General features: G+C 42.1%; 3 protein-coding genes across 5 annotated transcripts; all 3 read left to right on the top strand.

The window, feature by feature from the left end:
• The first annotated feature begins 401 nt into the window (after positions 1-401).
• LOC308680009 (zona pellucida sperm-binding protein 3-like) lies at positions 402-4,011 on the top strand. Its single transcript, XM_081347890.1, has 8 exons — positions 402-1,058; positions 1,569-1,687; positions 1,767-1,870; positions 1,964-2,141; positions 2,305-2,422; positions 2,502-2,584; positions 2,665-2,756; positions 2,830-4,011. Exons 1-8 carry the CDS (start codon positions 513-515, stop codon positions 2,898-2,900), a joined length of 1,311 nt encoding a protein of 436 aa, XP_081204016.1. The 5' UTR covers positions 402-512; the 3' UTR covers positions 2,901-4,011.
• A 904-nt stretch (positions 4,012-4,915) lies between these two features.
• Positions 4,916-25,682, top strand: LOC308680012 (zona pellucida sperm-binding protein 3-like). Of its 2 annotated transcripts, none has more exons than XM_081347894.1 (8): positions 4,916-5,564; positions 5,890-6,008; positions 6,086-6,189; positions 6,288-6,465; positions 6,559-6,676; positions 6,760-6,842; positions 6,931-7,016; positions 7,094-7,314. In XM_081347894.1, the coding sequence occupies exons 1-8, from the start codon at positions 5,025-5,027 to the stop codon at positions 7,162-7,164; spliced, it is 1,299 nt and encodes a 432-aa protein (XP_081204020.1). In that variant the 5' UTR covers positions 4,916-5,024; the 3' UTR covers positions 7,165-7,314. The 2 variants fall into 2 exon arrangements, with proteins under 2 accessions (XP_081204020.1, XP_081204021.1); XM_081347895.1 differs by lacking the exons at positions 6,931-7,016; positions 7,094-7,314 and adding exons at positions 25,420-25,510; positions 25,591-25,682 and having other exon boundaries at positions 4,959-5,564.
• Positions 4,993-17,524, top strand: LOC308680006 (zona pellucida sperm-binding protein 3-like). Of its 2 annotated transcripts, XM_081347887.1 has the most exons (9): positions 4,993-5,014; positions 15,132-15,686; positions 16,213-16,331; positions 16,402-16,505; positions 16,585-16,762; positions 16,913-17,030; positions 17,113-17,195; positions 17,268-17,359; positions 17,438-17,524. In XM_081347887.1, the coding sequence occupies exons 2-9, from the start codon at positions 15,141-15,143 to the stop codon at positions 17,506-17,508; spliced, it is 1,311 nt and encodes a 436-aa protein (XP_081204013.1). In that variant the 5' UTR covers positions 4,993-5,014; positions 15,132-15,140; the 3' UTR covers positions 17,509-17,524. The 2 variants fall into 2 exon arrangements, with proteins under 2 accessions (XP_081204013.1, XP_081204012.1); XM_081347886.1 differs by lacking the exon at positions 4,993-5,014 and having other exon boundaries at positions 15,074-15,686.
• Positions 25,683-27,522: the final 1,840 nt, after the last annotated feature.

The following is a 27,522-nucleotide window of genomic DNA, read 5'->3' as shown; positions in this document are numbered from 1 at the left end:
GTGAACTTTTATAAAGATCTGTTAGGCCATTAACTTTTAAATGCATCATTGTGCATTAATATGAGGAGAGCCTCTGCATGAAAGAACCGCGACTGGCAGATCAACGTGTTTCTGCATTTCTCTCTGATACAGTAGGAAAATAAATTAAATGTGGAGGATTTTATCTTTGACAAGATGAATTACAGGTCAGTTTACGTGACAGGATACTTGTAACTAAACGATTGAGAGCGATCGTTAAAAACGTTTCTGTTATACACTCAAAAGTATGTACTTTTTTTCACAAAAAGAGTACATACTGTTAGGGCATAGTATAAGTAGGCGAATTAAGACGCAGCAAGACAAAATGTGAAGAGCGGTGGGTCCCCAAAATGCATAAACTCTACAGGTCCAGAGGAGAATCAAGGATAATCAATTAAGGTAAAAGGGGTGGAGCCACCTTAACTCAAAGCTGTACAAAATGGCAAAGCCAAGCATTGGTGTGTGTTGTGGTGTTTGAGTCAAAGTTTTTTAGTATGGGATTTCTGAAAGGTGTGTTAGTGGTGGTTTTGGTAGTTGCATTTGATCTGCCTGATGTCTGGGGAAGTTTGAGGTATAGTCATAGTCCAAGAAGCATGGGGCCAAAATCAGATCCATCTTCCAGAAGTCCTGGCCTTTCTCCTCTAGGGCCCTGGAACCCTTTGCAAGTGGCTTCTCAGTATCAGAGTCCTTTGGGTCCTGACTTCAAAAGCTTTGCACAGGATCCTTTTGGCACTCAGGAGAAGCAGCTGTTGCAGGGTCCAGTGAAGCCTTTGGATTGGAGGTATCCCACTGTTCTTGAGGTGCAGCGTGAGTTGGCGGGGAACTTGCCGATGAGGCAACCCGTGACTCCCAGCAGCGTAGCGGTTCAATGCGTCGAGAACCGGGTTCTTGTAGAGGTCCAGCAGGACTTTTTCAGCAATGGTCAGTTGATCCAGCCAACTGGTCTGTCTCTAGGTGGATGTCCTGTTGTTGGTCAGGATCCTGCGTCTAGAGTGCTCATCTTTGAGTATGAATTACAGGACTGCAACAGTGTACTGATGGTAAGAACTCATAAATCTTAATGGGTTATATTGGTGTGGCAGAAGAGAGCCAAAATCTTTCAAGGAAAGTTAGTTAACTTGGTTGTCATTTGCAATGCCAGGGCAGCTAAGACCAAGTACTATTTATTTAAATTGTTAAATCCTGAATTTTCAAGCTACTTGCCTTTTTTAAATAACCCTTCAAGGGTTATTCAGGTAAACTATCCAACAACTGGTATGAAAGGAGCTTAAAAAACCAGAACAAATCTTGGGCCGTAAGTGTTAAAGCTAGTTTTTACCCAGGAACAGCCAATGTGCATGTCTCCAAAACATTGACTATCTCTGGCAACACTGGAGCTTCTGAGGGCAGCTGTAGTGATGTGAAGACTTGATTAATTGGTGATTTGCTCTTCAGGAATTCTACCATATTACACAGTGCACCTTCTCCCATTCATAGCATTATGAGGGCACTGTCTTGGTATATGTGAAGTCTCTGGGATGACCCTCTTGGTGACCACAATCTTTTTCCAGATGAATGAGGATGAGCTTGTCTACACCTTCTCTCTTACCTACACCCCTGAGGCGCTTGCAGGTACTCCGATTACCCGTTCCGAAGGTGCAATTGTTGGTGTTCAATGCCATTATCAAAGGTAAGTGATCTCTGTGACTTTCTGCACTCTCTCTCGTGCAACTGGGAGACCATTTAATGTGTACTTTCATAAACTGTAGGCTTCAGAATGTGAGCACTGATGCCTTGAGGCCAACATGGGTCCCTTATGCATCAACCGAGGCTGGTGGAGAAGTCTTGCTCTTCTCCCTGAAGATCATGATGGGTTGGTACAGGTTTTCTTTCAATAAAATTAACATTTACCCTTGCTATTGTGGTTGTGCCTAAGTGTTTTTTTTTTTTTTTTTTTTTTTTTTAGATGATTGGTCCTATCAGAGGCCTTCATACTCCTATTTCCTGGGTGGCGTTATTAACATCGAGGCATCTGTGAAGCAGTACAATCATGTGCCTCTGCGTGTGTTTGTGGACCGCTGTGTGGCCACTCAAGTACCTGATGTGAACTCCCTTCCAAGATATTCCTTCATTGAGAATCATGGGTAAGGTCATGGCCCTTGATGTGGTAGGACTGTTTATGTTACTTTTTGTAACCATAGTCATGGGTAAGGTCTAGTTGCATGATGCTCTACAGTTGACATTCATGAGTTCCTTTTTTTTTTTTTTTTTTTTTTTTTTTTTTTTTTTTTTTTTTTTTTTTGTCAGGTGCTTTGTGGATGCCAAAACTACAGCGTCCAGCTCCCGCTTCATGCCTCGGTCTCAGGTTGACAAGATCCAGTTCCAGCTGGAGGCGTTTATGTTCCGGGAGGGCAACAGTCCTTCTGTATGTACTATGAATATGAGTTATTCTGACTTCTCCTCCATCTGCTTTGGTTTTGTGACTTGTCTGTCATCCCTTGCAGATCTACATAACATGTATTCTGAAGGCAACTATTGCTTCTGCACCCAGTGATGCTCAGCGCAAATCCTGTTCCTTTGCCAATGGGTACATGGGTTTTTTTGGGGGGTTTATTTAAGTTGACTTTTCTTTTCTGTTGGAGGTTTCATGTCTTTGTCTTTTTGCAGGTGGTCTGCTGCTGATGGAAATGACCAAGTTTGTGACTGCTGTGACTCAACATGTGGTCCTGATGGTGAATTTGCTGCTTCTCCCTATGGAGGTTTGTGAAGCGTTTTTTTTTTTTTGTGTGTATTTGTTTTAAGGTGCTCTAACTTGGCTTTTCTTCTCTCTAGGCATTCAGTGGGAAGGCAAGGCCTCACTTGGTCCTGTAATGGTTCAAGGGCAAAAGGGAGGTTCTCAATAAAACTGGCAAACCAATCCATGCTTGCATCTGACTTCTCATTTCATGTCATATCTGGTTTAACATTTTAATTGGAAGTGCCTCATTCTGCCAATGTGGTGAAACAGTCCTATTGTACATTTTGTAAGTCCCATATGGCCTGCAACCCTTTGGCTGCATTGTTATATGGGACTTGCAAAGGTTTTTCTCCATAAGTAATTAAAAAAGGCTGCTAGTGTAAGACCAAGTTAATTGATATACTTTTTGAAGTCATCAGTTTGTTGCTTTGTTTAACTGTAAATTTCCTGGTGAAAATAATTACCCATGATGCTCTCAAGAATTCCAAATAATTCCAAAAGCGCTCTGCAAGGAACACCTTGTCTCATTAAGTACTGCAGATGCAATGAAGTTGGACTACCTATAATATTCCTGTGCTCTCAGTGTTTGTGCATATTGTGACACTTAATTGTTTGTAATCAGTTTCCACTGAACTTTAATCCTATTAAGCTGTAGTGGTTATACAAAACTGAACTTTTATTTCTGACCTGTATTTTTTAGTGTACATGAAACTAGTCTATCATTTGTTTGCACTCATGTGCTCGTTAGTTGACGAGTTATCTTTGACTAGCTGTCAGTTTCTTGATTGTAAAATTGTGAATGAATGTAGATATTTTAAAGCCCTCTAGTGACTTTCTAGAACTCTCATTTGCTAATGCAGTGGCTTTTCAGTCCTGGTCCAAGGGATCCACTCATCTGCACATCTTAGCTATTTTAAGACTGTCAGTCCTAATCTTAATAGAATAAAAATTAGCAAGTGTGAATATACAAATCTTTTTTTTTTTTTTTTTTTTACAAATCTGTTTCAAGCTTCATTTCATTGTTTAAAATCTGATTTGAATAACATTTCTGTAAATCAGTTTAAATCTGACTGCTCTGATTAGATTTCATGTGATTTATGCAACTTTCTCATGCCACACAATGTAAACATCAGATGCTGTATTAAGAAACATGCTGAAAGTCCCTGTAGAAACAAGATTGTTGTAAAGTGCTCAATGAGCAGAAAATGACAACATAATGAAGACATGGTTTGAGACCAGTGGCGATGACAGCATGGAATAAAGCTGTTCATACCAGCCTCCTATGATTCTGCCACGGCCTAAGAAGATACAGTAGTCCACCGCAGTGGCTAGTAGCCTACATGTTGTAAATAAGACAACATCTGTATTGCAGACCCCTATGTTGCAGTTGTGTTTTTTGGGCGTATATGCTTACCAACGCGATGTAATTTCCATAGAAATCAATGCAGATATTTCAGAAAGTGAAAGAGCGGCATGGATACACAAATCAGATCTGAATTAGTTGCAATGCACAATGTGGACATCAATCATTTTAGTTCAGATTCCAACCGGTTACACAAATAATCAGATTTGGACTGACAGTGTGAACATAGCCAAAGTGTGTCTCTCTTATTTAACACACCTGATTCAGATCATCAACTCATTAGGCTAGAACTCCAATAACTGAACTAAGGGCATGTTTACATGACAACATTGTACTTAAAATAAGAAAGGTTTTCCTTTGCATTTTTAAATGTTTTGGGTACAGACAACAATGTTGTCAAAATGATCGGGGTTCACAAGGATCTGTGAAAACGACTACAAATGCTGTATTCTGCTGCCAGGCCAGTAGTTGGCAATGACACTTTGTAAAGAAACACTACACGCCTATAGACTGAACACGTAATACGCATGCGCATAACATCACCGCTTTCATAAATTCATGTTTTTGTAGTTTAGACGGACACAATAATGTTATCGGCTTCAAATACTTGCACTTTGAAACCAGTTTTCAAAACTTTGAGTTTTAGGCCCCCAAAACGCTGTTGTTGTGTAAATGAACAAAATGCATAAAAAGATTTAGTTGAAAATGGTGTCATGTAAATACCTCCCTTAATGTGTCAGATAAGAGAGACATACAGAATGTGAAGAGCGGTGGGTGCCCGAGATGCATAAACTCTACAGGTCCAGAGGCGAATAAAAGGTAATCAATTGAGGTAAAAGGGGTGGAACCACCTCAATTCAAAGGTGTACATAATGGCAAAGCCAAGTACTGGTGTGTGTTGTGGTGTTTGAGTCAAAGTTTGTTAGGATGGGGTTTCTGAAAGTTGTCTTGGTGATGGTTGTTGCATTTGATCTGCCTGATGTCTTGGGAAGTTTAAGGTACAGTCATAGACCAAGAAGCATGGGGCCAAAATCAGATCCATCTTCCAGAAGTCCTGGCCTTTCTCCTCTAGAGCCCTGGAACCCTTTGCAAGTGGCTTCTCAGTATCAGAGTCCTTTGGGTCCCGACTTCAAAAGCTTTGCACAGGATCCTTTTGGCACTCAGGAGAAGCAGCTGTTGCAGGGTCCAGTGAAGCCTTTGGATTGGAGGTATCCCATTGTTCCCGAGGTGCAGCGCGAGTTGGCGGTGGACTTCCAGTTGATGCAACCCGTGGCTCCCAGCAGCGTAGCGGTTCAATGCGGCGAGAACCGGGTTCTTGTAGAGGTCCAGCAGGACTTTTTCAGCAATGGTCAGTTGATCCAGCCAACTGGTCTGTCTCTAGGTGGATGTCCTGTTGTTGGTCAGGATCCTGTGTCTAGAGTGCTCATCTTTGACTATGAATTACAGGACTGCAACAGTGTGCTGATGGTAAGAACTCATGAAACTTAATGGGTTATCTTGGTGTGGCAGAGGATAGCCAAAATCTTTCAAGGAAAGTCAGTTTATTTGGTCTTCGCTGCCCTGGCATTGCAAATGACAACCCGGTACTATTTATTTGAATGTGGAAATCCTGAGTTTTCAAACTACTTGCCTTTAAATAACCCTTCAAACCAACAACATTTTGATGCTCTTATTTAGGAGTCATTCCACTATTGCACCGAGCACTTTCCCATTTGTAGCATTATGAGGGCACTGTCTTGGTATATGTGAAGTCTCTGGGATGGCCCTCTTGGTAACCACAATCCTTTTCCAGATGAATGAGGATGAGCTTGTCTACACCTTCTCTCTTACCTACACCCCTGAGGCGCTTGCCGCTGCTCCGATTACCCGGTCCGAAGGTGCAATTGTTGGTGTTCAATGCCATTATCAAAGGTAAGTGAGCTCTGTTACTTTCTGCACTTTCTCAAGTGACTGGGAGACCATTTAATGGGTACTTTCATGAACCGCAGGCTTCAAAATGTAAGCAGTGACACCTTGAGGCCAACATGGGTCCCTTATGCCTCAACCGAGGCGGGTGAAGAAGTCTTGCTCTTCTCCCTGAAGATCATGATGGGTTGGTACAGGTTGTTTGTCAATAAACCGCACCTTTACCCTTGCTATTGTGGCTGTGAATTTAAAAAATATATATTATATTTTTTTTTACTTGTGTAGATGATTGGTCCTATCAGAGGCCTTCATACTCCTATTTCCTGGGTGATGTTATTAACATCGAGGCATCTGTGTATCAGTACAATCATGTGCCTCTGCGTGTGTTTGTGGACCGCTGTGTGGCCACTCAAGTACCTGATGTGAACTCTCTTCCAAGATATTCCTTCATTGAGAATTATGGGTAAGGTCATGGCCCTAGATGTGTAAGGTCTAGTTGCTTGATGCTCTACAGTTGACATTCATGAGTTACTCTTTGTGATTGCTTTGTCATCAGGTGCTTTGTGGATGCCAAAACTACAGCATCCAGCTCCCGCTTCATGCCTCGGTCTCAGGTTGACAAGATCCAGTTCCAGCTGGAGGCGTTTATGTTCCATGAGGGCAACAGTCCTTCTGTATGTATTATGAATATCATGCGTTAACTTGGTTTCTCTTCTGGTCTGCTTTGGTTTTGTGACTTGTCTGTCATCCCTTGCAGATCTACATAACCTGTATTCTGAAGGCAACTATTGCTTCTGCACCCAGTGATGCTCAGCGCAAATCCTGTTCCTTTGCCAATGGGTACTTTTTTTTTTTTTTTTTTTTTTTTTTTTTTTTTTTTTGATGGACTTTGCTCATGTTGAAGGTTCCATGTCCTGTCTTTTTGCAGGTGGATTGCTGCTGATGGTAATGACCAAGTCTGTGGTTGCTGTGACTCAACATGTGGTCCTGAATTTGCTGCTTCTCCCTATGGAGGTTGGTAGTGTTTGCTCTTTCTAAGGTTGCCCCCCCCCCCCCCCCAAAGTGCTCTAACTTGGCTTTCTTCTCTCTAGGCATTCAGTGGGAAGGCAAGGCCTCACTTGGTCCTGTAATGGTTCAATGGCAAAAGGGAGGTTCTCAATAAAACTGACAAACCAATCCTTGCTTGTTTCTGACTTGTCATTTTGCTTCAAGTCCCACATACCATGTTCTCATTTGCTAATGCAGTGGTTTAGTCCTGAGCTGTCAAATCAAGTACTTCCCTATTATGTAGATTGTGGAAATGCATTATGCCAAAATATGTCTGAATAGGTAGTATTTGAAAAACAGTAGGTGAAAAGTCCACGAATTACCTATTACTTCTGTGAAAATTATGAAGTGTGTATTCAATCATAGACAGTAAAAGAAATGGACACAGCGACCCCATTGGATTCAACGGAGACAAAGTGAAGTCAATTAGAAACTCTTACTTCCTGGGGGTCGAGCGTACTGCGCAGACTCAAACTGAGCTTGACGACGTAGATATGACGTGAGCAACCCGTCTGTCTTCTAGTAGCCGTGCCGAGAGAAATCTGAATCATTCCCTTCTGAAACTTGCAGAGATGGAGAGTGCGAGTAGGAGCTGTCCATGAGCTAAGAGCAGGAGAAACTTTTGCTAAGTATTCTGATTAATTTTGTCACTTTGCCTCCACGTCTCCCCGATTGCGTGCAAGCTTCTCCTCCTGTCCATACGGTAATTCTCTACTGTGCGACAGAGTCGCGTGGTTATGACGCAATCGTTAGCCTATTTTTACAAAAATTGCTTCTACGGGGCCATAACATAAGCTACAAGGTAAAGAAGCCTTTTATACATTTTTGTTTCTTTAGAAAAAAATAATGGACAAATGGAGTCATTAAAACACCTCAGATGTGAAGTTATTTGCTGTCAAAGTGACGCCAAAATGAATGGGAGTCAATGGGATGCTAACAGCAGGTGGGGGTCTGCTAGCAAATGGCGGCTATTCAAATTCTATTCAAAATAATAGAAAACCCTGCCCCCTTGCATTCAATGGACACTTCACTCTCCCATGAGGCCATGGGAGAGGATTTATGAATACCAGTAAAGTGACGCAATTGGTGCTGGTAGGTCACAAACCATTACATGGAAGATGTAGTATGGTCTGAATTTCATTCATACTATAGAGTTTTTTTTTGTTTTTTTTTTTAATGGTTGCAAAGTAAATTCCCAACGCGCAGCCGACGGCTCTCGCCCTCGATGCCGTCGCCTCAGGGGATGAAGCGGATGATGACGCGCTACTGGACACGTGCTCGTTAATGGCGTCGGACAGCGAGGGACAGCGTCTCAAAAGACGGTTGAGTCCCGCCGCGGCCGGACCGCCGTCAAAGCTAACTTGTATCCCTCTGCCAGTCCCCTTGACAAAGGCTACTGCAGTAGTGTCCACCGCAGCCAACGAGCCAGTTTCTCAACTCTCTCGCCTGCACACAAACGCCGTTTTTACGGCGACCCAGATAAATCAAATAAAGACTGTAAAATCTGGTCATTCGGCTCACGCCGTCAGTGTTATGAGTGTAGTAAACATGCCCACGTCCCAGTGTTCATTGCTACACACAAGCACAATCTCCCCTGTGTACCCCACAGAGTGCACTCACATAAAGCGCGCTACGGCCGCTCGAGTGTTAGTTGTAGGTCACGTGCCCACGCCCCAGTGCTCACACCTACACAGTGCTCGCTCTGTCTCACACATTCAGGGACCAGAGAACTCCGCCACCGGCTGTGTGTTAACAAAGAGCCCTGTGCCCGCTACACAGCACGCACACTCTCATGTAAACACTCACGAGCCCGCCCCGCTTCCGCGGCGCGAGCCGTCACACACAACGCTCTCTCACAGCGTCACTCAGCCGGCTGCCGCTATCAGCGAGCCCCCATCTCCCCTCACTGCCACTGCGCGACTCGCACACATACCGCCACAGGCTCCCTGTCCCGCGCTGTGCGGCGGGCGGGACCCGGAGGCGATTCGACCCCTAGCTATGAGTGCGAATGCATGGAAAGCTATTCCGGGAGTGTCGAAGTGGGTACTAAACACAGTGATAAAGGGCTATTCGCTTCAATTCGCTCGCCGCCCCCCGCGCTTTCGCGCCCAGGTCGAGACTCAAGTGAAGGCGGATGCAGCTCATCTGCTTCACGCAGAAATAGCGAATTTGCTGCACAAAGGGGCGATAGAACAAGTTCACCCTCCGGTTACCGAGGCAGGCTTATACAGCTGTTATTTCCTCGTACCCAAGAAGGGCGGAGCGCTCAGACCTATATTAGATCTGAGATATTTGAAAAAAGCGCTTCTGTCCGTGCTGTTCTTGCCGTTCTTGTGTTCCCTAGGTGTGCTTATGAACATGTGTTGGCCCGCACCGCTGGCCACCTGTCATTTCACCTCTATGCTTTTCATAAGAGTCATATGTGATCATTAGGCGCGCACGGCGTGGACAAGGGGTTCACGCAGCGTAAGCAAGCTTACGCAATACGAGAGAACCTCTCGTAAGAGAACGATACTTGGTTACTCACGTAACCTCGGTTCTCTCTAGAGAGGGAACGAGTATTGCGTTCCCTGCCGTGCTTAAAGCCTATAGCTCATGTCGCTTCATTCGACAGAAAACAGAGAATATAGCCTACGAGCCTTCCTTCTATACGCTCTGACGCCGCCCATTCTGGCGGGCTGTGACGTCACGCCAGGCTCACTGGTAGGCTTAAGCAGTTGCCGCGCGGCAGCCAATGAGCGTGCAGTATGCCGCTCTAGCTCAGCTGCCCGCAGCTGCACTGCGTTGACAAAATATGAAATTAAGGATCATTTTTGGCTTCAGTATCTCGAGAAAAGAAGACTTTTCCCGCAGCGTAAGCAAGCTTACGCAATACTCGTTCCCTCTCTAGAGAGAACCGAGGTTACGTGAGTAACCAAGTATCGTTTTCACAAATTTGAGTTTTTGTTTAAACAGAAAATGATGTTATTGTTTTCAAAAACTTGCACTATGAAACCCGTTTTTAAATGTTTGCGTTTTTAGGCCTCCAAAACTCTGTGATGTAAATAAATGGCCAAAATGCATAAAATGTTGACTGTTTTTAGTTGAAAATGGTGTCATGTAAATGTCCGCTCAATGGCTGCATCCGAAATCACATACTCTTGAGTAGGTATTTATTTTGAATAAGTAATGATTTCACAACCTCTAAAAAGTATGTTCTGTGTAGTATGATTGTGTGTGTGTAGTATGAATGAAATCCATATATACTACATCCACCATGTTATCATTGTCATGTGACCTTCCAGCATCAGTTGTCGCTTCACTGCCATTCACAAATCCTCTCCTGAGGCCTCATGGGATAGTAAATTGTCCATCGAATGAATACTTTCGAATCTAGCCGGTAGTAGATCATCCAGGTACTTTTTGCCTACTCTTTTATGAGTTCTGTAAATTCGAACATACTTCTTTTGTCATATACTGTTTTTCGCCAACTATATAGTAGGGAAATATGCGATTTCGGATACAGCCCTTTTATAAAATAAGACAGACTGACCCTGTGTCTCAATGTCCATACTATCCATCCTAAACAGTATGTGAGATTAAAATAAGTGTGTCCCAAAACATATATAGTATGTTGAAAAAAGCATGCCAGAAGTCCCCAGATGGTCTACTATTTCTGGTCGATTTTCTAAGTGTGGATCTGTGCTCACTATAACGGCTAATATTGCCCACAACCCATTGCGCTTTGGAGGAGGATTCAGTTCAGAAATACAAACACGAGTTAAAAGTGATCAGAAAACTACAAAACATGGAGGATGTGCGCGACCGTTGGTTAAGTTGAGAGGTTTAGATAAAGGGGTTTGGGTGACCAATAATCAACATTTAAGCAGATTAAAATAGTTATTTAAGGTTGTCCGTGTTATATTTAATCTGCAACAACAATGTGAACTTTTATAAAGATCTGTTAGGCCATTAACTTTTAATGCATCATTGTGCATTTACATTGACGCCATTGAGTCCATTGAGCCTCTGCATGAAAGACCCGCGACTGGCAGATCAACGTGTTTCTGCATTTCTCTCCGATACAGTAGGAAAATAAATTAAATGTGGAGGATTTTATCTTTGACAAGATGAATTACAGGTCAGTTTACGTGACAGGATACGTGTAACTAAGCAATTGAGAGCAATCGTTAAAAAAGCTAATTTATGATGTGATAGTATGTTCCAAAGCTTGTCTACTTTTCTGTTATACACTCAAAAGTATGTACTTTTTTTTTCACAAAAAGAGTACATATAGGCCATGAGACGGGACCCCAAATTTGGGCTACCGGTACCATTTTGAGGGATTCAATTTCTTTTTGATTTTCATGAAGGTACACATCTCTAGTGTTGGAAAATGTGTGCTTTCCATCCATCCATTTCGATCCATGGTAGCTTTCATGAGAAATCAACTCTTATATCATCCTATCTCAAGGTAAGGTGTTCAGTGACTACAAGAGAGAAAAATGCTCCTATAATCCAAACGGTTGTCTTTTGCATTGGAAGAGGCAGTGTCGGGGGCTTTAAAATGATGTGTCAACCACCTTTCTAGGCCTCTGGGGCGCTGAGAAACTTTGAGTTGAAAATTGTTTAAAAAAATCGTTCTATTGAACAACAGTTTATGGTGATATGGCTGTTTTGTTTTGTGTTTTGATCCCATGCTTTTTCTAATTTGGACTTTTTCATGGAATTCTACTTGAGAATTTTGTGCAAGTACTTTTCTGGAGGTGTGATAATCAAATGTTTTATGCTGTTTCAGGCTTAGTGGTGGTGCTATTCACTTCAACATGGAAAAGGAGAAGGCAATGCCAGAAGACAAGTGTATCATACACCATGCTTCCTCAGGCTCTGATACTATACAAATACAAATTATACAAATTTGTACAAACTCAATACTCTTATACAAACTCCTATACAAATTTAAATTATCCTTTTTCTTGACATATGTTTGAAAATCGTCCTCTGTAACCAAAAACTACCTTGAATCTAATGCTATCACAAATTTTTCAAATACAGGGTCATATACCTACACAAAAATCACCATGCGGTTTAATCCCTCAAAATGGTACCGATCAACCCTCTGTCTCACGGCCTAATACTTTTAGGGCATAGTATAATAGGCAAATTGAGACGCAACAAGACTAAGGCTGCGTTCGAAACCGCATACTCAATGAGTAGGTACTTAATTTCAATGAGTACTTACTTAACGAGCGCTAAAAGAGTAGGTACTTTATAGCCAGATCTCGTTGAGTATGAATGAGAACCGGACATCTGCCATGTTGACGTTATCATGTGACCTACGACGCGTTATCACAAGCGCAACAACTTAAAAGATTTGAACGACACGTTTAATTCATCTGTCTGTAAATATCATGATATTGATTAAACTTGCTCATTTTGTGGTCTTTTTGAAGAAACTGCTGCCCATTTATTGTGTGAGTACATTTAGGGTTGATTTAAGTTCTTATATTTAACCCTACTAATGTGACCCACCGTTTTATCCTGAACGATATTTATTTTTATTACGAAATCCCAAAATTGTCATCTCTTGAATATGTTGTTAATTTCTTTATTTTATATCCAAACATTTTCATCCATAAGCAAAAGTGGCTTACTGCTTTGTTTTCCTTTTTCTTGTTAAATTTAACTCTCGTTTCATCCCTCAGGCCTATAAATAACAGAAAATGCATTTTTTTTTAAATGTATTATATAATTAATTATTTAAGAAAATATATATTGATATTCAACCTTATAGGTTTTTTCCTGTGTATAAAATCTCATAATATGTTTGCAAACCCATGATATATATATATATATATATATATATATATATATATATATATATATAAATACATACATACATTTACCTCACATTTACTCGACAGCCCTACCTAGAACGGTTTTCCTCAGCGTTTGTAATGTCTGCACAAAGGGAGATTCACCTTTGGAGAAAACTGTTGATTTTATACTCGAAAAATTTAAGTATCATTATTAAAAATTAATATTACCCCAGAATGAATTGCATTGCTATCCCAGCCCAAAACATACAATAATAACAACGATAAATGCTGATCAATTAATTATATTACTTTTTACTGTAAATTATATAATTCAATTAAACAAACAAAATGTAATGTATGTCATTTGAAATAGCTATGCATGAATACACTCTAGATGTGTATATAGTAAACATCTACATTTTCATTCAAACAATAAATAAAGCATTAATTAATTGTATTTTATTTACTGACAACAATGAGAAATATTAATAAATTAGTAAAAGAATGAATCAAAGTCACCATCACACAATAAACAAATGCATATACAAGTCAACACATGAAACAAAGCTTTATTCAAACTACAATCATGTATGTAGGCTACAGACGCTGAACCCCACATCCTTCTGCCGTTTCAGCACAGCGGTTCCCATTCTGCAGCTTTATTCTGATGAATCAGCTGACCGCCAGAGGTGAGCCGTGCCTTCGTGCCGGAGGTTGTTGCGTGATGTGTTGTGCTTCACAATCTGAGGCAATAAGGACAGGTGGAGTGATGGTGGGTCTCATGAGGGCAGGTGGAGTGATGGAGGGACTCGTCCATGGCACCATCTCCAGGATTCAGCTCTGTGCTCCTCATCCTCAGTGCTCACACCAGCCTGCTGGCATTTCAGATCCTACAAAATACACAAACATAACACAAAAGCAGTCATTTTAACAGCACAATGTCATTTGATTTCAGTATTATTTAGAAGACAAAAAACGCTTTTTTTCACAAATGCCACCATCATCTTCCCTTGCAGGTCCTGCTCCACAAAAGCTGTGCAGCAAATGCATAGAAATCAAGAATCAGAAAAGTGCTGTAATAGCTGTGTTTGAAATTACAATAATTAAAATAAACTACAACTTAATATTTAAATAGTTGTTGTTATTCATTTCTGTAATGTCACAAAGCCTTTGATGGCAGCATTCAGCTTCATGAGCCACTCTCCACCGGATAAACACATCTGTTCATCTGACCCTGTAACATCCAGACATGATTCACATAACCTCTGATTTATGAGCTCAACACTACATTTACATGTTGAGGTTGTTTTAACTTTTTATCCTACATAAATGTTCCTTAATTTATCAACAGTACTAATGGACAAATAAAATAGATAACTTATGTTTAGTTACTTTATAGATTTGTTCTACATAATAACACACATACATCACTCAGATGCTTATTTCATATTTAATCTGCAATTCTTATAGAAGAGTTTCTTGCCAGATATTAAATAGACATTTAGTAATTGTATTTAAGATGTATACGGTTTAAAATGTATGCAAATCCACTTTGGAGACATATGTGTCCTTACTGGAGCTTCTCTGTTAGCTATACATAATAAAATGTGATTTACAGCAAAATCACAAATATATAGCGTCTTTACATCTTCAACAATGCAACAGTTTACTGTACAGTAGTTCAACACATGCGATCATTTGATTTGTAATACTCACATTTGAGTCTCGTCCGTCATCCTTTCCGTCACGTTCGAGTATGACCTATCCTTCTTCTTCTTTTTTATGACGTATCCTCTCGCGTGGCCTCCTGGGATAGAAGAGTATCCATCGTTGAACACTCAAAAATCTGGGCGGAAGCGAGTAAGCCATCCGGGAACTTCTCGCCTACTCTTTTATGAATACTGATGTTTCGAACGTACTGCTTCCTTCACGTACTGTTTTCGCCTACTATGTAGTAGGAAAGTAGGCATATTCGAACGCACTTAAGTCCGAATCTCGCGATAATTAGTACGTCACCCAGGTAATTCTCGCCTACTCTTTTGGATTCGTACATACTTTTTCGCTCGCCTACTCTTTTTCCCATACTAAATAGTAGGGAAGTATGCGGTTTCGAACGCAGCCCCTATGTGAAGAGCGGTGGGTCCCCAAGATGCATAAACTCAACAGGTCCAGAGGAGAATCAAGGATAATCAATTAAGGTCAAAGGGGTGGAGCCACCTTAACTCAAAGCTGTACAAAATGGCAAAGCCAAGCATTGGTGTGTGTTGTGGTGTTTGAGCCAAAGTTTTTTAGTATGGGGTTCCTGAAAGGTGTGTTAGTGGTGGTTTTGGTAGTTGCATTTGATCTGCCTGATGTCTGGGGAAGATTGCGGTACAGTCATAGTCCAAGAAGCATGGGGCCAAAATCAGATCCATCTTCCAGCAGTCCTGGCCTTTCTCCTCTAGGGCCCTGGAACCCTTTGCAAGTGGCTTCTCAGTATCAGAGTCCTTTGGGTCCTGACTTCAAAAGCTTTGCACAGGATCCTTTTGGCACTCAGGAGAAGCAGCTGTTGCAGGGTCCAGTGAAGCCTTTGGATTGGAGGTATCCTGTTGTTCCCGAGGTGCAGCGCGAGTTGGCGGTGGACTTCCAGTTGAGGCAACCCGTGACTCCCAGCAGCGTAGCGGTTCAATGCGGCGAGAACCGGGTTCTTGTAGAGGTCCAGCAGGACTTCTTCAGCAATGGTCAATTGATCCAGCCAACTGGTCTGTCTCTAGGTGGATGTCCTGTTGTTGGTCAGGATCCTGCGTCTAGAGTGCTCATCTTTGAGTATGAATTACAGGACTGCAACAGTGTACTGATGGTAAGAACTCAAATCTTAATGGGTTATTTGTGGCAGAGGATAGCCAAATTCTCTCAAGAAATGTCTTTTTAGTTGCTGTAATTGCAATGCCAGGCCAGCTAAGACCAGGTACCATCTATTTGAATGGGAGAAATCCAGAGTTTTCCAACTATTTTCCTTTAAATAAATAACCCTTCAAGCCAACATCTGCTGTGAACTATCCATTAAATGGTATGAATGGTGCTTAAGAAACAAGAACAAGAAATCTTGTGCTCTAATAGTTAAAGCTAGTTTTTACTCTGGAGCAGCCAATGCACATGTTTAATCTTAAGTGCGTGTCTCCAAAACAATATATGGCAACACCGGCGCTTCTTAATGCAGCTGTGATATGTGAATTTACCTATTGGCTTTTTTTTTTTTTGCTCTGTGGATTATACCACCATATTGCACAGAGCACTTTCTCCCATTTATAGCAATATGAGGGCACTGTCTTGGTATATGTGGAGTCTTTGGGATGATCCTCTCGGTAACCACAATCTCTTTCCAGATGAATGAGGATGAGCTTGTCTACACCTTCTCTCTTACCTACACCCCTGAGGCACTTGCAGCTGCTCCGATTACCCGGTCTGAAGGTGCAATTGTTGGCATTCAATGCCATTATCAAAGGTAAGTTCTCTGGCTCTTCACTGCTTGTGCAACTGGGAGACCATTTAATGTGTACTTTCATAAACTGTAGGCTTCAGAATATAAGCAGTGATGCCTTGAGGCCAGCATGGGTCCCTTATGCATCAACCGAGGCTGGTGGAGAAGTCTTGCTCTTCTCCATGAAGATCATGATGGGTTGGTACAGGTTTTCTTTTTTAATAAAATAAACCTTTAACCTTGCGACTGTGGCTGACTTTTTGTTTTGTTTTTGTAGATGATTGGTCCTATCAGAGGCCTTCATACTCCTATTTCCTGGGTGATGTTATTAACATCGAGGCATCTGTGTATCAGTACAATCATGTGCCTCTGCGTGTGTTTGTGGACCGCTGTGTGGCCACTCAAGTACCTGATGTGAACTCCCTTCCAAGATATTCCTTCATTGAGAATTATGGGTAAGGTCATGGCCCTTGATGTGGTAGGACTGTTTAAGTTGCTTTTTGTAACCGCAGTCACATAGTCATGGGTAAGGTCTAGTTGCATGATGCTCTACAGTTGACATTCATGAGTTGCTTTTTTTTTTTTTTTTTTTTTTTTGTCGTCAGGTGCTTTGTGGATGCCAAAACTACAGCGTCCAGCTCCCGCTTCATGCCTCGGTCTCAGGTTGACAAGATCCAGTTCCAGCTGGAGGCGTTCATGTTCCATGAGGGCAACAGTCCTTCTGTGTGTATTATGAATATCATGAGTTATTCTGACCTCTCCTCCATCTGCTTTGGTTTTGTGACTTGTCCGTCATCCCTTGCAGATCTACATAACCTGTATTCTGAAGGCAACTATTGCTTCTGCACCCAGTGATACTCAGCGCAAATCCTGTTCCTTTGCCAATGGGTATGTTGTTGGAGGTTTTTTTTAAGCTGACTTTGCTCATGTTGGAGGTTCCATGTCTTTGTCTTTTTGCAGGTGGTCTGCTGCTGATGGTAATGACCAAGTTTGTGCCTGCTGTGATTCAACATGTGGTCCTGATAGTGAATTTGCTGCTTCTCCCTATGGAGGTTTGTAGTGTTGGCTCTTTCTAAGGTTGCTTTAGATGGTTTAGATGGAAGTGCTCTAACCTTTTTCTCTTTTTTTAGGCATTCAGTGGGAAGGCAAGGCCTCATTTGGTCCTGTAATTGTTCAAGGGCAAAAGGGAGGTTCTCAATAAAACTGACAAACCAATACTTGCTTGTATCTGACTTGTCATTTTGCTTCATGTCTGGTTTAACAGATTTTAAATTGGAAAGTGCCTCATTCTGCTGATATGGTGACAGTGATTAGTCCTACTGTACCTCTTCAAGTCCCATGTGGCGTACAACCATATGGTTCCAGAAGTTAACTTTCTCCATAGTTAATTTTAAATGGAGCATTTTAAATGCAGCTGCTGTAAGCTCCAAGGTTCATTGGTATAGTATATGCTTTTTGAAGCCATCAGTTTACTTGACTAGTTTAACAGCTGAGTTCCTAATGAAAAACATATATGCTCTTAAGAATTTGGCAAGCAAATACTTCCAGAAGAGTTCTGCAGGGAATGCCTTGTACCATGAAGCGGTGATAATGCAATGGAGTCTCCCTAACATATTCCTGTGATTCGAAGTGTATATGCACATTGTGGCACTTAATTGTTAGTGAACTTAATTCCAGTGAAGTTTGATCACATGAAGCCCTTGTGATTATACCAATCTCTCTTCTGTATTTATGAATTCTCTAATCTATCATTTGTTTTAGGTTTTTTTTTTTTTTTTTAGTTGACATTAAGTTTCTATCATTGAAAAACTGTCAGTTTGGTTATAAAAATGTGACTGAATGTAGATTAAAACGTGGAGTCTTCTAGTGACTTTCCTGATTGTACTCCTTTGCAAATGCAATGGTTTTCAGTCCTGAGCGGTGTCTGAAATTGAATACTTCCCTATGTAGTATGTGGAAAACAGTACCCCAAAATAGTATTTAAAAAAAGATGAAATGTCCATGAACGACCTACTTCAGCAAAGATTCTCCTTCTCTTACCTACACCCCAGAGGTGCTTGCAGGTACTCCAATTGCCCAGCCCGATGGTGCAATTGTTGGTGTTCAATGAAATTATCAAAGGTAAGTGATCTGTGTCTTTCTGCATTTTCTCATGAAACCGGGAGACTATTTAATAGATATTTTCATGAACCGCAGGCTTCAAAATGTAAGCAGTAATGCCTTGAGGCCAGCATGGGTCCCTTATGCATCAACCGAGGCTGGTCAAGTCTTGCTCTTCTCCCTGAAGATCATGATGGGTTGGTAAAGGTTTTTTCTTTCAATGAAGCAGTACAATCATGTGCCTCTGCGTGTGTTTGTGGACGGCTGTGTGGCCACTCAAGTACCTGATGTGAACACCCTTCCAAGATTTTCCTTCATTGAGAATTATGGGTAAGGTCATGGCCCTAGATGTGGTAGGACTGTGACAAAGTGGTTACAAAAAGCAACTTAAACAGTCACGGGTAAGGTCTCGTTGCTTGATGCTCTACAGTTGACATTCATGAGTTACTCTTTGTGATTGCTTTGTCATCAGGGGCCGTATTCACAAAGAATTTTAAAGCTAAAAGTAGCTCCTAACTGGCGAATTTAGGAGCAACTCCTAAAAATAATGGGCGTGTCACTCCTAACTTTAGGACTCCTAATTTTTTTCACTAAGAGTAATTCACGAAGCATTTTAGCCCTAAAAGTAGCACCTAAGCCTGGGACAGCTTAAAAGAAGTCGAGAGGACCCTTAACTCACTAAGAGCTATTCACAAACCGCTTTTTGTGGCATTTCACGTTGCGATGTTTTGAAACGCGTATGCGGCGGCTACAGAAGCTTCCAATCGCGAGGGAACAATTCTGCATTGTAGGCATAACTAGGGGTGTAATAACGCCACCAACAACAACCAAAACTAGGCTACTCATTGCATGTTAATTGTAACCTTTCATTGTGAATCAAATTAAAATTTTCTTCTCTTTGCAAACGTAAGGCAGAGGCATATGTGACAGATTAATTCAATAATGTTGCAAAGATATTGCATCAATCCATATGTTTCATTAGGCTATAGGCTATTTGTTTTGCCTTACTCTTTATTCATTTAGGCTATTTATTCAGTTATTCATCATCTTCCGTCCTTCGCACTACTTGTGTAGCGCACGCATTCTCAGACCTGTCACCTGTCACTCATCATCGTAGGGGAGGAGTGTGGAATCATTCCCGCGTTACAATCATCAGCCAATCAAGGTGGTCACTTCAGTCAAGCTCGTGCATGAGTAATGACGTCATCCATAGCAACGAAGACTCACTCTTAGTTTAGGAGTTGTCATTTTTCTTTACTAAGAGTAGGTTTGAAAGGCGTTGTGAATAACTTTTAAGAGAAAACTCCTAGCTAAAATATTTTAGTGCGATTTAGGAGTACTCCTAGTGGTAAGATAAAATGCTTTGTGAATACGGCCCCAGGTGCTTTGTGGATCCCAAAACTACAGCGTCCAGCTCCCGCTTCATGCCTCGGTCTCAGGTTGACAAGATCCAGTTCCAGCTGGAGGCGTTTATGTTCCGGGAGGCAACAGTCCTTCTGTATTATGTTATTGGATTTTAATATTAAATCTTCTAATAAATCCCTCAAATTGGAACCTCTTCTAAATTTACATGTCTCTGTTTCACATCTCTCATGTAACTGACCAAATTGAAATATCTATGGACGATCTTTTAGTTGCATGACTCCAGAAAGACCACGCCAGAAAATGAGGATTCTCAGGCAGATGGAGAGATTGCATAAAAGATTACTTGGTATCATTAGGGGAGTTTAGTCAGGTCCGAATCTTCAAGATTGTGTAACCCTGTAGGCATTTTTGAGGAAAAGTTGTTATACCACATTTTTAGAAAGTTCAATGTCTCCAGAATAAGGATCCACCGTATAACATTGAAATAAGGGTCCCATTTTCTTGTAATTGTTATCGAAACAATAGGTGCATTATTCACAGACGAAAAACTACAGGTGGATAGGGTAACATTTTTAAGTTATAGATATCACTAGGGCTGACTTCTAATAGTCGAGGATTCGACGATTCGATTCGGAGAGGTCTGATTCGACTATGAACCTCATAGTCGAATACATGGGCGTCAGTTTGGTTTGAAATGTGCTGGGGACAGAGACGCATTCGCATTTTCAGAAGGGCTGGGTACCATTTTTATTTTATTTTTTCAGGTCATGTTTTGAAAGACGATGTCCTGTAGCTTACTAATGTAAATAAATAAAAATGTATTCAAAAATCTGCTTCACATTTTCAGCAGGGCTGCGGAGCGGCTGTGAGTTGACTCCACACGGTTCTCATGTGCGTTAAAAGCTTTACATGGTTTAATGTACCTAAACAATGATTACCAAATTCCCCTCTCATGTTGCTCCACATAACCACTTAAAATGATAAAAAAAAATCGAACCCAGAGTCCAATTATTATGGACGTTATCTGATATTAAGCGTTTCTGCTTCACATTTTCAGCAGGGCTGCGGAGCGGCTGTGAGTTGACTCCACACGGTTCTCATGTGCGTTAAAAAGCTGACTCCACACGGTTCTCATGTGCGTTAAAAAGCTGACTCCACACGGTTCTCATGTGCGTTAAAAAGCTTTACGTTGTTTAATGTACCTAAACAACGATTACCAAATTTCCCTCTCATATTGCTCCTCATAACCACTGAAAATGGTCAAAAAATCGAACCCAGAGTCCAATTATTATGGACGTTATCTGATATTAAGCGTTTCTGCTTCACATTTTCAGCAGAGCTGCTGTGAGTTGACTCCACGCGGTTCTCATGGGCTTGAAAAAGCTTTACGTGATTTAATGTACCTAAACAACCATCACCAAATTTCTCTCTCATATTGCTCCTCATGTTTATGAAATGTTATGATATATGTGTGATATATATGTGTTTTTTAGCTCTTTTGTTTGAAATGGAAAAAATCTAACTGCTATCTAAAAAAAAAAAAAGAAAAAAAAAGATTTGACTATCAGTCGACTACGGCAAAATCTAACGAATCAGATTCGACTATGAAAATCCTTAGTCGAAAACAGCCCTAGATATCACCATAAAACCTTTCCAGTTTTTCACTTACATAGAGACAGACATTTTTTGTATTACAAGTTTTCTGAAATGTCATGTTTACATATGCAAATGAGGCATACTAGTATATATATATATATACCAGTACGCGGTTCTCCCTTTCGGGCTAGCCCTGTCTCCTCGCGTCTTCACAAAGGTTGTCGAGGCAGCCCTTGTTCCTCTTCAGGATCTGGCTGATCCTAGCTCACTCTCGAGACAAGGTTTGCGAACACAGGGACCTAGTGCTCCAGCACCTAGCTTGTCTGGGCCTTCGGGTCAACTGGGAGAAGAGCAAACTCTGCTCTGTGCAGAAGATCTCTTTTCTCGGTATGGAAATCGACTCGGTCGCCATGTGCGCGCAGCTTATGAGCGAGCGCGTGCAGTCACTGCTGACTTGCCTTCGTCAGTTCGAGGGCAAGAGTGCGGTTTCACTGAAACTATTTCAGAGGCTCCTGGGGCATATGGCATCCGCAGCCACAGTAACGCCGCTCGGTTTGCTTCATATGAGACCGCTTCAGCTTTGGCTTCGTGATCAAGTCCCGAGGTGGGCATGGCACGCTCAGAGTCGCAGTGTCTTCGACCTGCCGTCAGACCTTCACCCCGTGGACGAACCTCAGTTTTCTATGGGCTGGAGTGCCCATAGAACGAGTTTCCTGGCATGTTGTTGTATTAACAGATGCCTCCACAATGGGCTGGGGTGCCATGTGCAATGGACATGCTGCCGCGGGCTCCTGGACAAGACCCCAGCGCCTTTGGCATGTCAATTGCCTCGAGTTGCTGGCTGTACGTCTCGCCCTGCACCGCTTCTGTGCATTGCTCAGGGGTCGTCACGTACTAGTCCGATCAGACAATACCACAACAGTAGCGTACATCAAGCGACAAGGTGGTCTGCACTCCCGCCGTATGTCGCAACTCGCCCGCCACCTCCTCATATGGAGTCAGAAGCATCTGAGGTCACTTCGAGCCATTTATATCCCGGGAGACCTGAACCGTGCAGCCGATCTGTCTCGGTTTCGGCCTCTCACTGGAGAATGGAGACTCCATCCCCAGTCAGTTCAGCTGATTTGGGATCAGTTCGGGGACGCACAGGTAGATCTGTTTGCCTCCCACGACTCGTCCCACTGCGACCTGTTTTATTCTCTGACCGAGGGCACGCTCGGCACGGATGCAGTGGCGCACAGCTGGCCGCGGGTCCTCTGCAAGTATGCGTTTCCCCCAGTGAGCCTTCTTGCGAAGACTTTGCGCAAGATCAGGGAGGACGAGGAGCAGGTAATTTTGGTTGCCCCGTATTGGCACAACCGCACCTGGTTCCCAGAACTAGTACTCCTCGCGACAGCACCTCCCTGGCCAATTCCTCTGAGAAAGAACCTGCTTTCTCAGGGACGGGGCACCCTATGGCACCCTCGTCCCGATCTTTTAAACCTCCATGTGTGGTTCCTGGACGGGACGAGGCAGGTTTGAGTACCCTAACACCAGCGGTGATGGTTACCATCACTTCCGCTAGAGCATCGTCCACGAGACATGCCTATGCGTTGAATTGGAACCTCTTCGTCAACTGGTGTTCTTCTAAACTTCAAGAACCCACGAAAGGCCCGATCAGTGTCGTGCTTTCCTTCCTGCAAGAAGGGTTGGAGCGAAGGCTGTCTCCCTCCACCCTGAAAGTGTATGGTGCCACCATTGCCGCACATCACGACGCAGTTGAAGGTAAGTCCATTGGAAAGCACGACCTGATCATCAGGTTCCTGAGAGGAGTGAGGAGACTGAATCCTCCTCGCCCTCCTCTCGTTCCCTCCTTGGGACCTCTCAGTGGTTCTAACTGCTCTGCAGAGTGCTACCTTTGAGCCTCTGCAATCAGTGGAGCTAAAGTTCCTGTCAATGAAGACAGCGCTCCTGGTTGCATTGGCCTCCATCAAGAGGGTAGGGGACCTGCAGGCATTTTCGGTTGACGAAGCGTGCCTGGAATTTAACACTTATGTGATCCTGAGACCCCGGCCTGGATATGTGCCCAATGTTCCCACCACACCCTTTCGAGACCAGGTACTGAACCTGCAAGCGCTGCCCTTGGAGGAGACAGACCCAGCCTTGGCACTGCTCTGTCCAATACGCGCCCTCCGTGCTTACGTAGACAGAACGCAGTGTTTCAGGACTTCAGACCAGCTCTTTGTCTGTCATGGTGCGAAGCTGAAGGGAAAGGCTCTCTCCAAGCAAAGGTTGTCTCACTGGATAGTGGACGCCATTGCTTTGGCTAACCAGCAGCAAGGTCGACCATGCCCCCTTGGTGTGACGGCCCACTCCACCCGGAGTGTGGCATCCTCTTGGGCTCTAGCGCATGGCACCTCGCTAACAGACATCTGTAGAGCTGCTGGCTGGGCAACACCTAACACGGCCTCTGGGCGACCCCCACGTGTGTATTCCACTGTAAGCCTCTCTGAGCATGTGTCTTTCCCTCGGCAAGCCACCTTGCCACCCCTGGGTTTGAAATATTCCACCTGTGGCTTGACACCCTGGGGTCATGTGTATTCCAAGTCCCCCCCTTCGGGCTGGGCATAATTGCATATTTCCACTGATAAATGCTTCCCAGTGTACCTTGGTACCTTGGCATAATTCCAGCAGCCATTAAAAACTGTCCCTTTCATGTTAATGTTGTTTCATTGTTTACATGTTTAAATATTCTGAGAATGCATAGTTTTGTTCTAATGTTTAATGTTTAAACTGCAATAAATGCATTTTTTTTTTTGCAGCCATTTTGTTTTTATTGTTTATGCCAAAACCGTGATGTTTACAACTTGTTATACGGCAGAAATGGATTCAGCACCTAAAAATCATATAGAAACAACACTTGAAGTACTTTTCCTCAAAAATGCCTACTGCATCTTATCCAGGGCTATTTATCTATTTTGGGACTCGACTAGTTATGTTAGAGAATCAGTTTAAATGTCCTAATTGTGAAATCCTGTTTACAGGAGAAGTTCGAATCACTTGATGTGAACTTGCCCTGTGTTTTGTAGTTTAAATGTCATTGCTTGCAAAAGAAGCTTCCAGCGCTAGAAGCATGTTGCAAGCTTGTTTTGCAACCAGTGTTTGTGGTTTCCTTTGATCTCTCTGAATAGGTTCGGTGGAACAACATGGTGTTAAGGCCATGCCTGCTTAGTTGACCTTTTAACATGAGTTAAGAAAGAGGCTACCTTACGGTTAGTGATGAGGTGAGAAGCGAGCTGTGGTTTTAACACCTGCAAGTGAAGAAACGGTCAAAATGTATATTAAGCTTTTTAGCGTAGGTGGCATGTATGAGATATACACGTCTATTGCATAATAGCCTTAAAACTGTGGAATATTCCAGGCCAGTTATCTTACCTTTTAAAGACTTGCTTCATTGTAAGGGACAGCCCTAAACGCTTAAGACGGCCCCAATCAAACCATATAAAAGGTTTTGTTTCCCGTTGCTCGGGGCCGCATTTCGAGGTGAAATTTATTGTCTTTGTATTCTGAAACCTTTAAGTAAAACGAAACCAATTTTTGGTGATTCGAAAAACTTTTTCGAAATTTTTTTTTTTTGTTTTGGTTTTTTTTCCTAGAGGTATCTTTACTTTGTTATAGTTTAGATATTAATATGAAGCAAAAGCCTAGTGAAACAGACCCAGGACTGAACTGGATCGGACACCGTCGAGGACACAGACCATTTATTGCATCTTTAACCAGCAGGTAAGGACAATCTCTGATTGTAATAGGTTATGGGAATGTTGTAGAAGGACTCACAGCGGTATAGAAACACAACAGTATGTACTATGAATGTCATAAGTTAATTTGACTTCTCCTCCCATCTGCTTTGGTTTTGTGACTTGTCTGTCATCCCTTGCAGATCTACATAACCTGTATTCTGAAGGCAATGATTGCTTCGTTGCCTCCGTTGCCCAGTGACGCTCCGCAAGTCCTGTTCCTTCGCCAGTGGGTTTTCTCATGTTGAAGTTTCCATGTTTTTGTTTTGGTCCAGGTGGTTTGCTGCTGATGGAAATGACCAAGTTTGTGGTTGCTGTGACTCAACATGTGGTCCTGATGGTGAATTTCCTGCTTCTCCCTATGAGGTTGGTAGCGTTTGCACTTTCTAAGGTTGCTTATGATTCAAGTACTCTAACTTGGATTTTTTTCTTTTCCTACTCTCTAGGCATTCAGTGGGAAGGCAAGGCCTCACTTGGTCCTGTAATGGTTCAAGGTCAAAAGAGGTTCTCAATAAAACTGACAAATCAATGTCAATTGTATCTGACTTGTATCTTCATTTATATAATCTGTATTCCTTGATCATCTAATGCAGACTTGTCTGTTCCAAACTTCAAGTTGAGTTATTTTGGTGGTAGGGCTTTTAGTTGTGCAGCGCTTATATGGAGTTCTTCACCACGTAATATTTGCAAACTGGATTCGATTTTCCATTTCAAAGTTCAGATAATGTTTAGAATAGCTTTTTAATGATTCGATTGAGTTTTTGTATGCTTCGTACAATTTAAGCAAGTTGGTAAAATACAGTGTCCTGGAGTGCCTTGAAATGTCCCTATACACTAAAAGAAACTTGGTTAAAAACAGCCCAATTTGGGTTGTTTTCAACCCAAGGGCTGGGTAAATGCAGGACAAAACACATTTTGGGTTAATTTTACCAAGCATAATGGATTGATTTAATCCAGCATAGTTAATTCAATTAAAAAAAAATAAAAATAAAAAATCTTGTATTAATGTCTAGGGATCAACTTAAATCCTCTACTTTTTAAAAATACTTGATACAACCACTGGCCTCCATGATAATTCCTTTATTTTCAATCACATTTTACGGTAGGCTATATTTTACAATTTGTAATGCATATTGCAAACATTTAAGCTTGTTTAACAAATATGTAAAAATGTAATTCAAGTGTAATCGACCAGTCTCTGTTGTCTCGTTTCCACCCTAACGGTGCTGGATCTCGTGCCGGCATTTGTCTCATGTTCAGGGGGGGAACTTCTAACTTCAGACCACCGCCTTGCGTTTCACTCGTAGCTGAAATATATTTTAACATATGTATTTATATTCTGTATATTTTTGAATGAAATCATAAAATTGTATGCAAGGCACCAGGCTTTTCCATCACGTGAAAAGACCGACGTGAGTCACGTGACACTGGTGTAGGTGACTCACATCGCGCCCCTGAATGTTGCTTTGCATAAAATTAAATTATACACACAGCACAATACGCTGATTTCACGCAGCCGCCATTTTGAAATCGAAAGTGAGGCTCCGGTGGGAAAAACCCCGGAAGTAAAGATAAACAACAATGCCTTTGGACTACCAACCTGAAGCTGCTGCCGCGATTTACACTATTGGATGTTAATATCCAGTATAGGATATGTATATAGTTCATTCCTGCTTCTTTTTTTACTTTCTGATTTATATAAAAAAAATATTTTATTTATAAATGAATTTCACTGTATATAGACTAAATTATGAAAGAAATATATGTACAGTTTTAGAATTTACACAACATCATTAAACGCCATCGCATTCAAGACTCTCCTATGATTAAAGGCGACACTTACGGTTTTCTTCCCACCGGAGCCTCGCTTTCGATTTCAAAATAACGGCTGCGTGAAATCAGCGTATAACGATTTATCGATAAAATAAAATGTATACAAACCTGTATTTGTGAATTGTGAGCTGCACTGCTCTCTCCTGAAGAGGTCACAAAAAGCCTGCGATAAATAACTCAATCCCTGGGTTGTTATGTCTGACCCAAGATCTGCAACGGGTCAATTATCAATTGGTAACACAAGAAAACTACCCAAACACTGGGTTGTTACGTTTGACCCAGCAGCTGGGTAACACAAAAACTACCCAAAAGGCTCAACCCAGGATTTGGGTAGAAAAAATAAAGTGTAAATAAAAGGTATTCCGGGTGGTTAGTATGGTGTTGCTAGGTGGTTGCTAAGATGTTTTGGGTGGTTGCTATGCAGTTGTTATGGTGTTGCTAGGATGTTTTGGGTGGTTGCTAAGGTATTCTGGGTGGTTGCTATGTGGTTGCTAGGGTGTTCGGTATGCTGTTGCTAGGGTATCCTGGGTGGTTTCTAAAATGGA

This window comes from Scardinius erythrophthalmus (genome assembly GCF_964197995.2).
Source record: "Scardinius erythrophthalmus genome assembly, chromosome: 19".
NCBI lineage: Eukaryota > Metazoa > Chordata > Actinopteri > Cypriniformes > Leuciscidae > Scardinius > Scardinius erythrophthalmus.
The sequence above is the reverse complement of the archived record's forward strand: the minus strand, read 5'-3'. Positions and strand labels throughout refer to the sequence as shown.